General features: G+C 37.5%; 1 protein-coding gene across 4 annotated transcripts; it reads left to right on the top strand.

The window, feature by feature from the left end:
* The first annotated feature begins 13 nt into the window (after window positions 1-13).
* On the top strand, window positions 14-14,140 carry LOC113095956 (constitutive coactivator of PPAR-gamma-like protein 1). Of its 4 annotated transcripts, none has more exons than XM_026261324.1 (17): window positions 16-825; window positions 2,703-2,949; window positions 3,234-3,316; window positions 4,085-4,213; window positions 5,045-5,135; window positions 5,499-5,563; window positions 5,660-5,910; window positions 6,361-6,445; window positions 6,572-6,793; window positions 6,889-7,060; window positions 7,940-8,189; window positions 8,362-8,476; window positions 9,648-9,857; window positions 11,082-11,271; window positions 11,565-11,706; window positions 12,268-12,364; window positions 12,736-14,140. In XM_026261324.1, exons 1-17 carry the CDS (start codon window positions 352-354, stop codon window positions 13,045-13,047), a joined length of 3,135 nt encoding a protein of 1,044 aa, XP_026117109.1. In that variant the 5' UTR covers window positions 16-351; the 3' UTR covers window positions 13,048-14,140. The 4 variants fall into 4 exon arrangements, with proteins under 4 accessions (XP_026117110.1, XP_026117109.1, XP_026117108.1 ...); XM_026261323.1 differs by having other exon boundaries at window positions 5,654-5,910; window positions 11,568-11,706; XM_026261322.1 differs by having other exon boundaries at window positions 17-825; window positions 5,654-5,910.

The raw sequence follows: 14,140 nt of genomic DNA, 5'->3' as shown, positions 1-14,140 counted from the left end.
TCCTCCTCCAGTGTGACTGGCTGTACGTGCCCTGCGTCTCTGCGCTCCTCTCTTTCCCCTACACACAAGATACATCCAGACCATAGACATGGCTCCATAAGGGTGCACATGGCGGCTAGCAGCCATGAACCAAAAAAACAACTCACCAAAAACTACAGATGCATCTCTAATTTACTGATTTTCGATTGATCAACTTCCACATCCGCCGCAAAATTCTTCAATCCGGTTTTCAGCATTCGGGAGAGGCTGCTTGCTTGCAACTCTCTCTCTCTGTCTCCATTTCCACCGGAAAATTTTACGTTCTTACTTAACCCGAAATTACCGTAGATATCATATCGTACAACAACAGTAATGGGTATCCAGGGTTTCCAGGAATACATTGAGAAGCATTGCCCCAATGCCGTGGTGCCGGTGGAGCTCCAGAAGCTCGCCCGGGGAAGTCTGGTCGGCGGTGGCCGGCAGAGACCCCCTCAAATTCCGCTCCGGCTGCTAGTGGACGCCGAGAACTGCCTGCACCGGCTCTACGGCGGCTTCTACACCGACTGGGTGAGCGGAGGCCAGTGGAACCACATGCTCGGGTACCTTGCCGCCCTCGCCAAAGCCTGTTTCAACGGCAACATCGAGCTGCTAGTGTGCTTCAATGGCGCCATGGAAAAAGGCCGTCTCCACGAGTGGGTCAAGCGACAGGTGAACGAGAGGCAAACCGCCCAACAGATCGTCAGCCACATCCAGAACAAGGGAACCCCGCCGCCCAAGGTCTGGTTCCTGCCGCCGGTGTGTATGGCCCACTGCATCCGCCTGGCGCTCCTCAGGTTCCACATCGGGGTGAGTAGCGACAGATGCTCGTTGTGTTTTTGACATGCTGCCATTAGCTTAGCAGAACCAGATCAAATGAAATGCTCGTCTTACAAGACAGTAGGTTCGTAGCTAGCAGGTGGCCTACACGGCTTTCTGGTTGTATATCTAGCACAACCAAAACAGTCTAAAATGCCTTGCTGGTCTCACAGCCTAGGGAAGCTGAAAAGTTCACCAAACCTCTCTGAAACCAGTCATTGAACCAGGTTAGGTTATCAAACTAGGCTGTCAGTGCAACTTTTTTCTTCCGATTTGAATCAAGACCTAACCTGGTTTTTATGTAGCATTATGCATGCTTACAAACATGTTAAAAACAAGACCAGCAGCTGATTTAAGCTAGTCTCACAGCCTGCCTAAGAGTTCCTAAAACCAATCTGAAACCAGCTAACATTAGTAGTAGACCAAACTAGGCTGTTTGTAAAGCTGCTTTATTCATATGAAAACCAGTGTAGGTCTTAAATTATATACACAGACATGTTAAAACCAAGATTAGCAGCTGTTTTATTTTCACAGTTTTTTTTTCTTTTTTTTTTAACACAGGAGTACAACTTGTTGGAACATATATATATTTGGGTTGGGTTATTTATTTTGCAGAGGGAAACAAATCTGTGGACAAATCTGTTCTGATCAGTTCAGATCTCATTTCCACAGGCATTTGGGGAACATAGAGATGCCAGCTGTACAGCTGTTTGTTTTTGTTGCTGTTGCATGCAAATGAAAAAAATAAACAAAATTAAACCCAATATTTTACCATAATCAGTTTGTATCGTTTTTGTTCACTGCTTATAAATATTAAGTGTGAATATATATATATATATATATATATATATATATATATATATATATATATATATATATATATATATATATATATATATATTTAAAATCAACTGAATGAAAAGGATGCACAAGTGAATAATGAATGACATGAAATAAAAAAAAACTGCATTTTGTAATTGTTGTATAAATGATAACAAAAACATGAATAAAATATTTATTTTAATAATTTTTACCTGGATCATCAACAATAATTAAAAGTGCAATTTATGTCTACACACTAATAACCTTATGCATCAACAACCAAATACAAACATCCCAGAATAGAATAAAACCATGCATTTATGTATGAAGACTGAAAGGAAGCCATGTAGTAGTAGGCTGTGCTGGCAAAAGGAAGCGCCACCTCTTCTCTGCTGTGATTGGCTGATGTGTCACGCTCTTGTGGCTCAAGAATAGTAAGTACTGCTCTGTGATTGGCTGCATGCTTCCTGCGTCATTTCTGCTGAGATTTAGCAGTCGTACAAGCCGTAGTTAAGTTTATGGGCAGAGAGACATGACTTATTCGATTCTGGCCCACAAATGATTTTATTAGCATTTATTCATTTAGATTATTTTTCAGAGGACTTTAAGCATAAGTGTTTATTATGTTACCACGATTTTCTTTCTTATCTCCTGTTCTCATAAACATTGGTTCAATACAGAAACTATGAAATGTGGGGCAGGAAATGGGAAATATGATTCATTTAAAAATGTATGTTTACGAGTCAAGCCTCGTTTCATATCGGTTAAAGCCCAGCGAACATCCTCTCGTTCAATAAATAGTTTTAAAATTCACATCACAGCCAAGAATCATCTCTTCATTGATTCATTCAAATAGTGCTAATCGATTAAAGCATTTGACAGAGAAACCATTATGTGATACAATTAGAAGTAACATTTCCCAGGCTAATCGTGCCTCACATCCTTTCATGGAAATCTGTGAAACCCTGGAGTATAGTCAATCTCATCAATGTAAATTTGTTTTTGTTCATCTAATGAGCCTTTCTGTAATTTGCTTCCTCACTCAGGTTGTCCAGACCACCGAGGATCATCACCAGGAAGTGATTGCCTTATTTAGACAAAATGGGTTCCATGGCCTGGTTGCCTATGATTCTGATTATGCCCTGTGCAACATCCCGTGCTACTTCAGTGCCCATGCTCTCAAACTCAGCCGTAATGGCAAGAGCCTCACCACCAGCCAATACCTGATGCACGAAGTTGCCAAGCAACTTAATCTCAATCCAAATCGTTTTGTCATTTTTGCTTCACTTTTAGGTAGGTTTGTAGTCGAAATGTCATCTCCATTAGTCCTGTTCGCTTAATGCATGTTCTTAGTCATAATGTGAAGGATTCAGCACTGCATGTTTTTCTAAAGAAATCCTTGAATATCTTAATTTCTTGACTGTTTTTATTTACTAATGCAGTAGAAAGAATGGCTCAAATATTATCACAAATTGTTGAATTTCATGGCTTTTAAATGTTTTCCAGCTGCATTAATGAAGTGTACAAGTAAGTACTTCTCCATTTCATGATCAAATAACTAAATGCTGTTTTTGAAGGGAATCACATACTGCCTGATGAAGACTTGGCTGCCTTTCACTGGAGTTTACTTGGCCCTGAGCATCCTTTAGCATCCTTGAAGGTAAATGTCTCTGCATATATAATTGTAGCACAGCACTAAATAACCAAAAAGCTATTTAAGAACTGTTTTCGCAAACATGCATTTAGTCTGACTCAATTGTGGCTGAATATTCTATTTGACTTGTAAATGCATCACATAATGGAAATAAATGTGTATAACAATTCAAATACTTCAAGGTTTTCTGCATTGATTAATAAATGTTTAAAGGGTGCAAAAAAAAAAAAAGAAGACTTCAGTTCTCATTAGATTCCCTCGGTCACAAGCTACTGTGACCAGTTTCCTTGACAACTTTATCCTCAATGTGTACCCTTTTGGTTTTAAATACTCTGCCTTTGAATCTCGCCCAAACAAATCGAGCACTGCGACTTATAAAGGAAAGAGTTGAGCTGAGGAATGGCTTAATGCGTAACCTTCTGTTATCTTCTCTTGGTGTTGTTGTTGCTTGACAGATTGCTTCATTGATTCAGTGTGAGATAGAGTACAGTGGGCTTTAACACCTGACTTCTTCTTTACTTTTTGTCACCATCCCTGCTAATTTTTGCATACCTATGTTTGTGTCTATAGTTGGTAGTCATTTGATTGTTATAGTATAAAAATGCTGTTCTTTGCAGTTTATGATATCCATTGTCAATTGAGCTTCATAAACCTAATATATGTGTGCCTGTATTGGATTGTAGCCAGTCAGATATGTACTCCTATGATGCCCATCACATTTTAAGCAGAAGGAGCTTTTGCTGGGGGTGTGATGGGTTGTTTTCTCTGATGCAGGTCCGTGCCCACCAACTTGTTCTTCCTCCATGTGATGTCGTCATACGAGCCGTTGCAGACTACGTCCGCAACCTACAAGATATCCATGACCTGGAAGCTATTGCTAAAGACATATTCAAGCACTCCCAGGTAAGATAACACACCATACCATTGTAGCACCTGTAACAGGATAGATTACCCAAAAACTGAAAATTGTCATCATTCACTATCCCATGTAGGGCTGCATAATTAATCAGAATAAAAACAGCATCGCTGTATGGCTTAGTGTCATTATCAAACTGGAAGGACTGAGATTTGAATTATATATATATTATATATTATTTGAACTGCTTAAAAACTTTTTTCAGCTAAAAAGAATCTTTAAGGGTAGCATAAATATTAGTGTTGTAATTTTACAGTAGTACTGTAAAATAAAATCCGATTTTTTTTAATACTCAGTTTTATTTTACAGTGAAATACTTTGTTTATTATTATTATTATTTATTAGTGCTGTAAAACGCTTAATTGCGATTAATAACATCCAAAATAAAGGTTTCTCTGTATATTTATACATATATATACATATAAATATTTTACAGGTAAACAAAACATATATATGCATGCGTGTGTGTATGTATGTATATATAATAATTATAATAATAATAAAGGTCTACAAACAGTGGAGTTAACTGCAGTCACAATCTTTATAAAAAAATAAAAAAAAAACAATATTAGATGTTTTCCCCAAATTGTACAGAACACAGAAGAAAAACCATACAATGAAAGTCAATGGGGTCTAAAACAACAAATTGGATATTTACTTTTAGTGTATGGACCCCAAAAAAAAAAAACTGTTTTGTTTTCATCTTTTCTGTTCCACAAAATAAAGTTATATTGGTTTAGGACAACATTGGGGGAACTATCAACTACCAAGGACTGTGGACCGACAATATGTAATAATTCTGTGGCTTTGCATTCTAGTCTCGAACTGACGACAAAGTTGTCCGTTTCAAAAAGGCAGTGGAGTATTATGCCACCGCCAGCAAACCCCTTCACTTCCCCCCCTATTTAGGTAAGATTGTCAATATTTTTTCTCTCTCGCAGAATGGCATCTGTTTGTGTTGGTTTGTGCTTGTTAAATTCTTGGAGCGGGACATGTCTACTAATGCTCGCCTGGTGTTGTGTTTGAGGCCAGCTTTTACAGGCACGCTCTCTCTTTCTCAACCATCTCTCAGTCTCAGCCCTCACAGTATAGACATAAGCTGTGTTTTTTTTATATACCTCAACACATTTCTGTGCCTACACACATTTTAAATGTATCAAGGTCAGCTTCTTTGGTGGGTGGACATGTGGTATAATGAGAACCTCAGTTAGGGCTTTTTATATATATATGTATAATGTACAGACTGTTTTATTTTTCACATTCGGCCCACAGTCAGACCAAATCAGATGGGATTGCCAGCAGCACCGCAGATGCTTAACATTCCAGGCAAACCTGAGGTGAGCACCATTCCACCATTATGGTCCATCCTCAACGACTCGCGCTTACCCATCAGACTGACACATTCATGTTTCTGTTCATACTCCAAGGTCCAGCATGGCTATTCCGGCCCTCCATTGGATGAGCCTGTCCATGAGGCGGACCCGTCGGGTAAAGGGCTCCTAGAACAGAACAGCTACAGCAACATTCCTAATAATGGGAATCAGCACACGCCACTCTACGAGAGGTTGTCTCCCATCAACCCGGCTCACGGCGGCAACTCCAACCACACAGACCCAGCCTTTTTTACCACCTCGTCCACATCCTCGTCCTCTGAGAATGAGGAGAACACGGGCTCCACTGCCAAGTGAGTGACTCAGAACATGTATGGGGATGGATGTGGAATATGACGACTTATAAAAAAAAAAAACCCCAGCTTTCTTCTAATCAGAAATTGATGGTTTTGTGGGTAGAGGTATTGTTTTAATGGTATAATATATAGGACATATTAAATTGATAAAAGGTGATAGTAAAGATGTTTACTTTGTTACAAAAGTGTATAGTCAATTACAAAACAGTGTCCATTTTTATATTATACATTATAATGTTGTGATGCTTAAATTCACTTATATTGTTTACTGTTTATTTTTAAATTAGTCTAAAATTTTTAGTTTAAAAATTTAGTTTATTTAGTTTAAAATTCTATAGAATTTGACTATTGGCTGTTAATCTGTTATTGGCCAGAATATGGAAATATGGCTTATTGGTATCTGGCTGAATTTTAATATTGGTGCATATATTTAATTCTCAAATGTAGCCATGTGAATGACCATAAGGGATGGGACAAAAAGAGAAACCAGATGGATAACATCCCAGAAGGAGACCATGGGGACCAAAATAAAGTAGGTCTAATTTTTAGCTCTACGTGTTAAAATTATGATATGCTTGGTAAAGATAACTTTTGATAGATAATAATCTTGATAAATAATGTTATAGCCATTTAGTGAATTCTTAGATTTTTCTTTCAGTCTGATACTTCTGTGACCTCCGCTGTAAACCAAGGCCTGGAAGGCAGAGGTCACCTAGGGGTCAATGCCCATATCCCATCCCTCCTTTCTATGCCAACAAGAAATCACATGGATATTACCACTCCCCCTTTACCAGTGGTGGCACCAGAGGTGTTACGAGTCGCTGAGCACAGACACAAAAAGGGCCTTATGTACCCATATATTTACCACGTTCTTACCAAGGTCAGTTTTTAGTTACTAGCAACTCAGCTGTAACTTTTAAACTACTTCTTGTTAAACCATTATGGTTTACAGTGTTTGATGGTTATTTTTTGCAGGGTGAGATAAAGTTATCTGTCACCATAGAGGATGAAGCAAACAAAGACCTGCCTTCTGCGGTGCAGCTGTACCGCCCAATTCGCCAATACGTTTATGGGGTACTCTTCAGCCTGGCCGAAGCCAAAAAGAAGGCAGAGAGATTCGCCATGAGGAGAAATCACCACCCTGATTGTGAGTTACGGAACAGATCAGCTAAACTGCAACAGTCAAACTTTTTAAACATCCATAAGTATCACTAATAAGGAAAACTTAAACATTTGTATGTGCTATAGTTATCAATGTTGAAGTTAAAGTTTAATTATTGTTAAATTTTGTAAATTTTTTGCAATGAATATAGACTTTGGTGCAGATTTGACGTTAAAAATAAATGACCTTCTCACCTAAAAATTACAAATCACACTTGGGATTAATTTTGTTTAAATAAGTGAAAAAGCCTAAGTAGTGCTGTCATAATATAGACTGTAAGCACAAGAGGTTTGAATCCTAGAAATGTTACTATTGTTAGATACTAGCATGTTCCTGCAGTGTTAAAGGTGTTCTAACATACTTGGAATTGGCTCAACGTAAGAGTCAGTTCTCAATTCCCAATGCTTAAATTCTCTCCAGGAGCCTGTTGATGACTGATTTAATTATTCAGAGAGTGCACTTGAGTGTTGACATTAGCTTGTTATTCTAGGCTGTAACTGGACAAATTAATTTTGATAATTAGCATCATTCAAAAAAACGAACATTGGTTCTGTTAATGCTGATTCATATTTTTTTCTGTCATTGGAAATTAGAATACAAGAAATTAAAATAGATTAGGGAAACACAGTTATTCAGAAGTAAACATTCCATTTATTTATTTAATTAGAGCAATTTTCAGGCAGATCTTCTATGAGCTCTGGAATATATTCTATTACTACACAACTAGGCAAAAACAGTCAGTTGTCAAATTCACAGTGGAAAAACTTCACTACCCATTTACCCTCAATATTTTAAAAAGGGAATGTTTATTTAAATGGCTTTGGTGGATTCCCCAGTTAAGCTTTTTTTGATTTGCCTTTATAGACCCAACAGTGATAGTAAAAGAATGGGCTGCATACAAAGGCAAATCTCCCCACACCCCTGAACTAGTGGAAGCTCTTCCCTTCCGGGAGTGGACCTGCCCAAACCTGAAGAAACTCTGGCTGGGCAAAGCAGTTGAGGACAAGAACCGGAGGATGAGGGCTTTCTTGGCCTGCATGAGGTCGGACACTCCAGCTATGCTGAACCCTGCCAATGTCCCCACACCTCTCATGGTGCTGTGTTGTGTGCTACGGTGAGAATCTGAACGGCTTCTAAAACCTTAGAAAGACATAAAACACACTGTGGAATGCTATGTTAAAGGTTTTCATACAATTACAAATGGTTTAATCCAATGCAGGAAGGGCCTTCAGTATCAGCTTTTTTTGTTTTGTTGTAATATTTCACTCCTTTGTGTTTTACTTCAGGTTTATGTTACAATGGCCAGGAGTAAGAATTTTGCGTCGTAACGAACTTGACGCTTTCCTAGCTCAAGCACTTTCTCCTAAACTATATGAGCCTGACCAGCTGCAGGACCTGAAGGTGATTTATGTGGAGAATGATGCATGAGGAGTGTCCAGAGAATACCCACAAACCCACATTAAAGGCCCGTTCACATCAAGGCATATGCGACTTAACAACATGAACAGAAAACAATTGCGCACAAAATTATTCACAGATCCGATAACAAATTTGTCATTCTTTAAAAAAAAATTCAATTAATACCCAACTAATTTGCCATGAACATGAAATGGAAATTCAAGATATATGCAACCAGTTACTACTGTAGTATGCAGTGCTACTTGCGCAAAGTATGGTAACCTGTTTCTTTCTACGAAAATGAATTGTTAGCATCCTAAAATGAAAGTACATTTTTTTTTTCTTCCCTACAACTATTTTTTATTATTGTTATTATTATGATGACATTTTATTTTATTTTTAAGTTTAGATACCTGAACAATTTTTGTTGGTAGCCTTTGGAGATTTTCATTTAATTTAAAAATGAACTGAAATTATTCTATAAATAGTCTATGAAGGAGTTCATAGATAAATAATTGGTTTTAAAGCTTGTATATGGTGTTTTACATTCAGATTTGGTGTGAATGGGCCACAGTTCTTTCCAGTTTATTTAATGATCTGTTTATGTGTTCAAGTATTTAAAGCAATAAACCTAAAAAATTAGGGTTTTGGGTATTTTTCTGGAGACTTCTTATTTTGTAAGAACGCTTGACAGGCTGGTGGGCCTTAATGCTTTGTAAAAGCATGTTTTCATCTGATCGGCTTTTCAGGAAAAGACATGGCATTTAAGCAACTGGAGTGCTAGGAATGTGGTCTTTTTGTGTAGATGGTTTACTTGCCTTGCTGAGCTGCTTTTTCCCTGCTCATTTTAGTCAATATGGCTATGAGCTCAAAAAAAAAAAGTGAACCATCCACACTAGCTGTGCTGTGTCGTGGCTGTCCATGTCTGTCAGTTCTGTCGATCTGTACGCGCTTTTTGCTTCGCTGCTGCCATTGCTGGTTGCTCTCGCTGACAGAATATGCTGGGGGGGTTTGTGCATTGGTCTACATGTATGGATAGGCTATGATTTGTTTATGCTTGCTTTGTGCTTTGGCTGAGAGGGGAGGGGTTGTTATCTGCTGGGTGGTTTAACATGTAGATGCTTATTTAACCTTAAGAGCTTTGTTTTACTGTCGCTGCATCTGTCGCCTCCAGATTGATAACCTGGATCCACGCGGAGTTCAGCTGGCTGCTCTTTTTATGAGCGGCGTGGATATGGCGCTGTTTGCCAATGACGTGTGTGGGCAGCCTATTCCCTGGGAACACTGCTGTCCGTGGATGTATTTTGATGGCAAGCTGCTACAGAGTAAACTCATCCGGGGCAGCAGGGACAAGGCCCCACTCATTGACCTCTGCGATGGTCAGGTACAGTCGGCACAACACCAGTGTTTTTTACATGCATATGAGTTTCAAAGCCATTACTGACTGAATGATTTAATGCAGACCTCAAACTGACACAGCGGATTGAAGTACTACAGCAGAAAAGATTGGTGATAGAACTGTGTGCTAGGGAGGGATTGAAACCAATTTTGGTTTCAGTACACTAGCAGCCTCTAGTAGTTCATTACTGATTCCTGAGGCTACAAATAACCAACCATGGTTTGCTAAAGAGAATTTAATTAATTGGCTGTCAATACATTTAGTAATTCTATGTCAATTATTTGTGCTTTTCTATATAGGTAACATATTTACACATTTTGTTCTCTTTTTAAGAGGAAATTTTGTTTTTTACATTTTGTCTTCGGCCAATCATGTGTGTATATTACCACTACTGGTCAAAGGATTGAGGTCAAGAAATTTGTACTTTTATTCAGCAAGGACACCTTAAATTCATCTAAAGTGACAGACTTTATTAAAAAAAAATTAATGCTGTTCTTTTGAACTTTAGAATCCTGAAAAACGTATCATGATTTTTTTACAATAATATTAAGCAATACAACTGTTTTCAAATATTTCTTGAGCACCGAATCACGGGTTAGAATGATTTATGAAGGATCATGTGACACTGGAGCACTGCTACCACAGGAATTAATAACATATTAAAATCTATGTACATTTATTTTAATATACATTTTTTAATAAAAGTAATATTTGACATTTATTGTATTTTTAAACAAATAAATGCATTCTTGGTGAACATAAGATACTTTCAGAATCATTCAATCTTTTAGGCCCTTTTGAACGGTAGTGTGTATATAAAATACGTTGATCTTACATTGTAAATATAATTGTATGAAACACAGAATCAAAAACAATAGACCACAATCATTGTATAACAAATATTTCTTTTTCTACTTTAAAATGTTTAACAAAGATGTTTTTGGAGGTGAAATGGTACTTTGAGCTTTCAGTCTTCAGTGCACTTTCGTTTATGGTGCTTTAGCTCACTGTAATTTAGTGCTCTATATATACTGTAATATTTACTTAGCTGTTAACCATTAATCCACAGTCTCGAATTGGTTGATAGATACATAATTTCACATTTATGTTAATACTTTTTTATAAGGATGTAATTGTACTTCTACAAAGTAAATCTGGGTTTGCAATCTAATCAAGCTAAAATGTACACATCTTGCATGTGATTTCCAGACTGAGCTAGTTGCCAAGGTGGAGAAGATGCGTCAGAGTATCCTGGAGGGTCTGAACTTCTCTCGGCCACCCCAGCCGCTCGCATTCCCCCCTCCACCTCCACACGCTATGCCTTTCTACCCTCCCAACAGCACTTTCTACCCTCCACCTCCTCTGCCCCCACTGCAAGCTAGAGGCAGGGGCATGCCTGGTAAGAATGATGGTTCGACTGGTTGGCAAACATAAGCAGCATACCAAACAGCTCTTCATTAGTAATTGATTATTTTTTGGCTTATCTGTGAAAAGATTTCAACAAAATTGATAATACCATGTAAGTTGTGTTAATTACTAGGTTGTTAAAGTGGGAAACCAATCAATTAGTGGTGAACAGTGCACTCTTACATGTAATTAGCTAAAGCAGCTAAACCTGTTTGATTGGACTTTTAGGTATGGAGTTGCTTCAGAGTTATTAAAAGTGTTGTTTATCATTTAATTCCTCTAAAGTAGGGCTTCAAGCCATGCCCTCACAGGGTGGGAAGCTTGAGATCGCAGGCACAGTGGTGGGTCAGTGGGCTGGTAGTCGTCGTGGAAGAGGAAGAGCCTCGTTTCCCATTCAGGTGGTATCGGTGGGTGGACCAACCAGAGGGTAAGCAATATATTTTCAATAGTTGTTTAGATAAATTGTTTATAGATTAATTCTCACGATGTAATGTTTGCAATTATCTGTCCTCTAATATGTGACCCTGGACCACAAAACCGCTGTCGCTGGGGTATATTTGTAACAACAGCTAAAAATAAATAGTATGGGTATAAATTATTGATATTTCTTTCATGCCAAACATCAGTAGGATATTAATTAAAGATTGTGTTCAATGAAGATATTTGGTTACTTTCCTTTTCCTTTAATTAGTAATATGCATTGCTCAGAACTTAAATTGGAAAACTTTAAAGGTGGTTTTCTCAATATTTAGATTTTTTATGCTCCCTCAGATTCCAGATTGTCAAATAGTTGTATCTCGGCCAAATACTGTCCCATCATAACCGAACATACATCGATGGAAAGCTTATTTATTCAGCTTTCAAGTTTACCATTATGACTGGTTTTGTGGTCCAGGGTCACATATCATGTTTAGAATCTTAAAATACTTTTATATTTTACTGTTACTTTTAAAGAAATGTATTTAAATGATTGCCTTTCTTTGAACAGTCGTCCGAGAGGTGTGATTTCTACTCCTGTTATAAGGACCTTTGGTCGAGGAACCAAATACCACACTAGAGGGTTCAAGAGTCAGGTAACATACCAGGTGAATAATATTGTTTTCCTAGATTTGAAAACAACAGGAATACATCAACTGTCACTCTAAATTTGGGGTCAGTATCTTGGAGTAATGGCTGCTGAAAATTCAACCACAACATCACAAAAATAAATTACATTTTAAAAGATACTAAAATAAAAAAAATGTATTTTAAATTGTAATATTTCATAGTATTACTGAGCACAGGAGACTTATTGAAAACATCTTACTGACCTCAAACGTTTGAATTGTCACATGTCCTGGGTCATAATGTTAAGTTATTCAAATACATTGTTTAGTTATTGTTCAAAAATCGTTTAATTTTTGATTGGATTGATGGACATTGACTGTAAAAAATGGTACAAAATTAATTTTAACAGAGCAATCCTGCATATACTGCCTCAACCAATGAAGCATTAAAAGACCTAAAGAAGCCGAAGTTGGAGACCAAAACACCAAATCTGGCCTTAGAAGGGTCCATGGCTGCAGAGAACGGCTTGGTGGAGGGTAAAGAGGCAGACCAGCTCAATGGGAACGAAGGGGAAAGCAGGGCTACAAACCAACCTGAAAGTGCCTTTAGCAACGAATCTAAAATGTGCAATACTAATGCTCATTTAAATGCACTAAATGAAGACGGCGAGGGCTGCAGAGATGAAGCTCTGGGCGCTGCTGTCTTAAAAACAGAAGAGTAAAACCTATTTTTATAGAGAGGGTGAAGGTTGATGGAAGGTTATGTGTTAAGGAATATCTGGAAGGATGGAAGGCCTACAGTTGGTGTACATTTTTTCCTCTCCGAAGGCGATAAATGAGGACTTACGAATTTTCGAAATCCCTCTTCGATATCTGCGAGTTAAAACAACAAAGTAATGATGAGGATACCTCTCGGTAAAACATAGATATACAAGTCATATAGAATCTTACCAGTTGGATGATGAAAGACGGTGTTCTCCCTCGTCAATGATATTACGCATTTCAACTGGTTACATGAAATGATTTAACTTTCTCTACGAAATGCAGAAACCGAAATACCGATTTTCATTTGCCAGTCTTTTAGTTTTAGTAAGTTGATATATTTGCCATCGTAACTGGGTTTGTATCGTCACAGTAAATGCTTTTTTTGTTTTTAGAAAATTTAATACTCACAATTTGAAAAAGACAAAACCAAGAACGCATTTCTCATCCCTGTGAGTTTACTTGTTTCAAATGTGCGATTGTTTTCAACTTGAGTAAATAGTATTACTATTGGATCTTAAGTTCTGATGATTTTAATATGTCATACATTAGCGATTATAGGTAATATATCAGGAAATGGCTAGAAAAATCTGAGCTCTTGAAAAAAAAAAAAAAAAACAATGTCTCTTTCCGTGTCAGAAAAGGCCATGCATCAATGATCAACGATCAGTGTGGTTTCTTTAATCAAACGTAGCACATTAGTACAACTGTCTCCGCTAAACTGCATGGCTCACGAATAAAAGAAGAAAAAACAAACAAAATTGTGTGTAGTTATAATGCATGTTGTCCTGTTTCTTCTTCATTACAAATACTGTGCCCATCTGCAAAATTTAAAAGGGGTGATAATCATTAAAAAGGTGTTAACTGTTAGAAACTGATTTGCGCTAACCTTAAGTTTATTATTTCTGTGATTTATTGACCTCTGTTGTATTTACTCCAACATTATCTAGCCACTTGAAATATTGTTAATCCTGGTGTACTCATCGCTGTATACATTATTATTCTCTGTTGCTGTTTTCATACTTGCAGACCTTTGAAAAAAAAAAGCTTTGA

The sequence above is a fragment of the Carassius auratus genome, unplaced genomic scaffold (genome assembly GCF_003368295.1).
Source record: "Carassius auratus strain Wakin unplaced genomic scaffold, ASM336829v1 scaf_tig00215810, whole genome shotgun sequence".
NCBI classification, from domain to species: Eukaryota; Metazoa; Chordata; class Actinopteri; order Cypriniformes; family Cyprinidae; genus Carassius; species Carassius auratus.
The sequence above is the reverse complement of the archived record's forward strand: the minus strand, read 5'-3'. Positions and strand labels throughout refer to the sequence as shown.

What these genes read in the sequence shown, in the direction of transcription:
- LOC113095956 (XM_026261322.1), top strand. Translation starts at nt 352, where the DNA reads ATGGGTATCCAGGGTTTCCAGGAATACATTGAGAAGCATTGCCCCAAT. An exon ending in ATCCTTTAGCATCCTTGAAG is followed by an intron (nt 3,317 to 4,084) that starts GTAAATGTCTCT and finishes TCTCTGATGCAG; the next exon opens with GTCCGTGCCCACCAACTTGT. An exon ending in GTGGGTGGACCAACCAGAGG is followed by an intron (nt 11,707 to 12,267) that starts GTAAGCAATATA and finishes TTCTTTGAACAG; the next exon opens with TCGTCCGAGAGGTGTGATTT.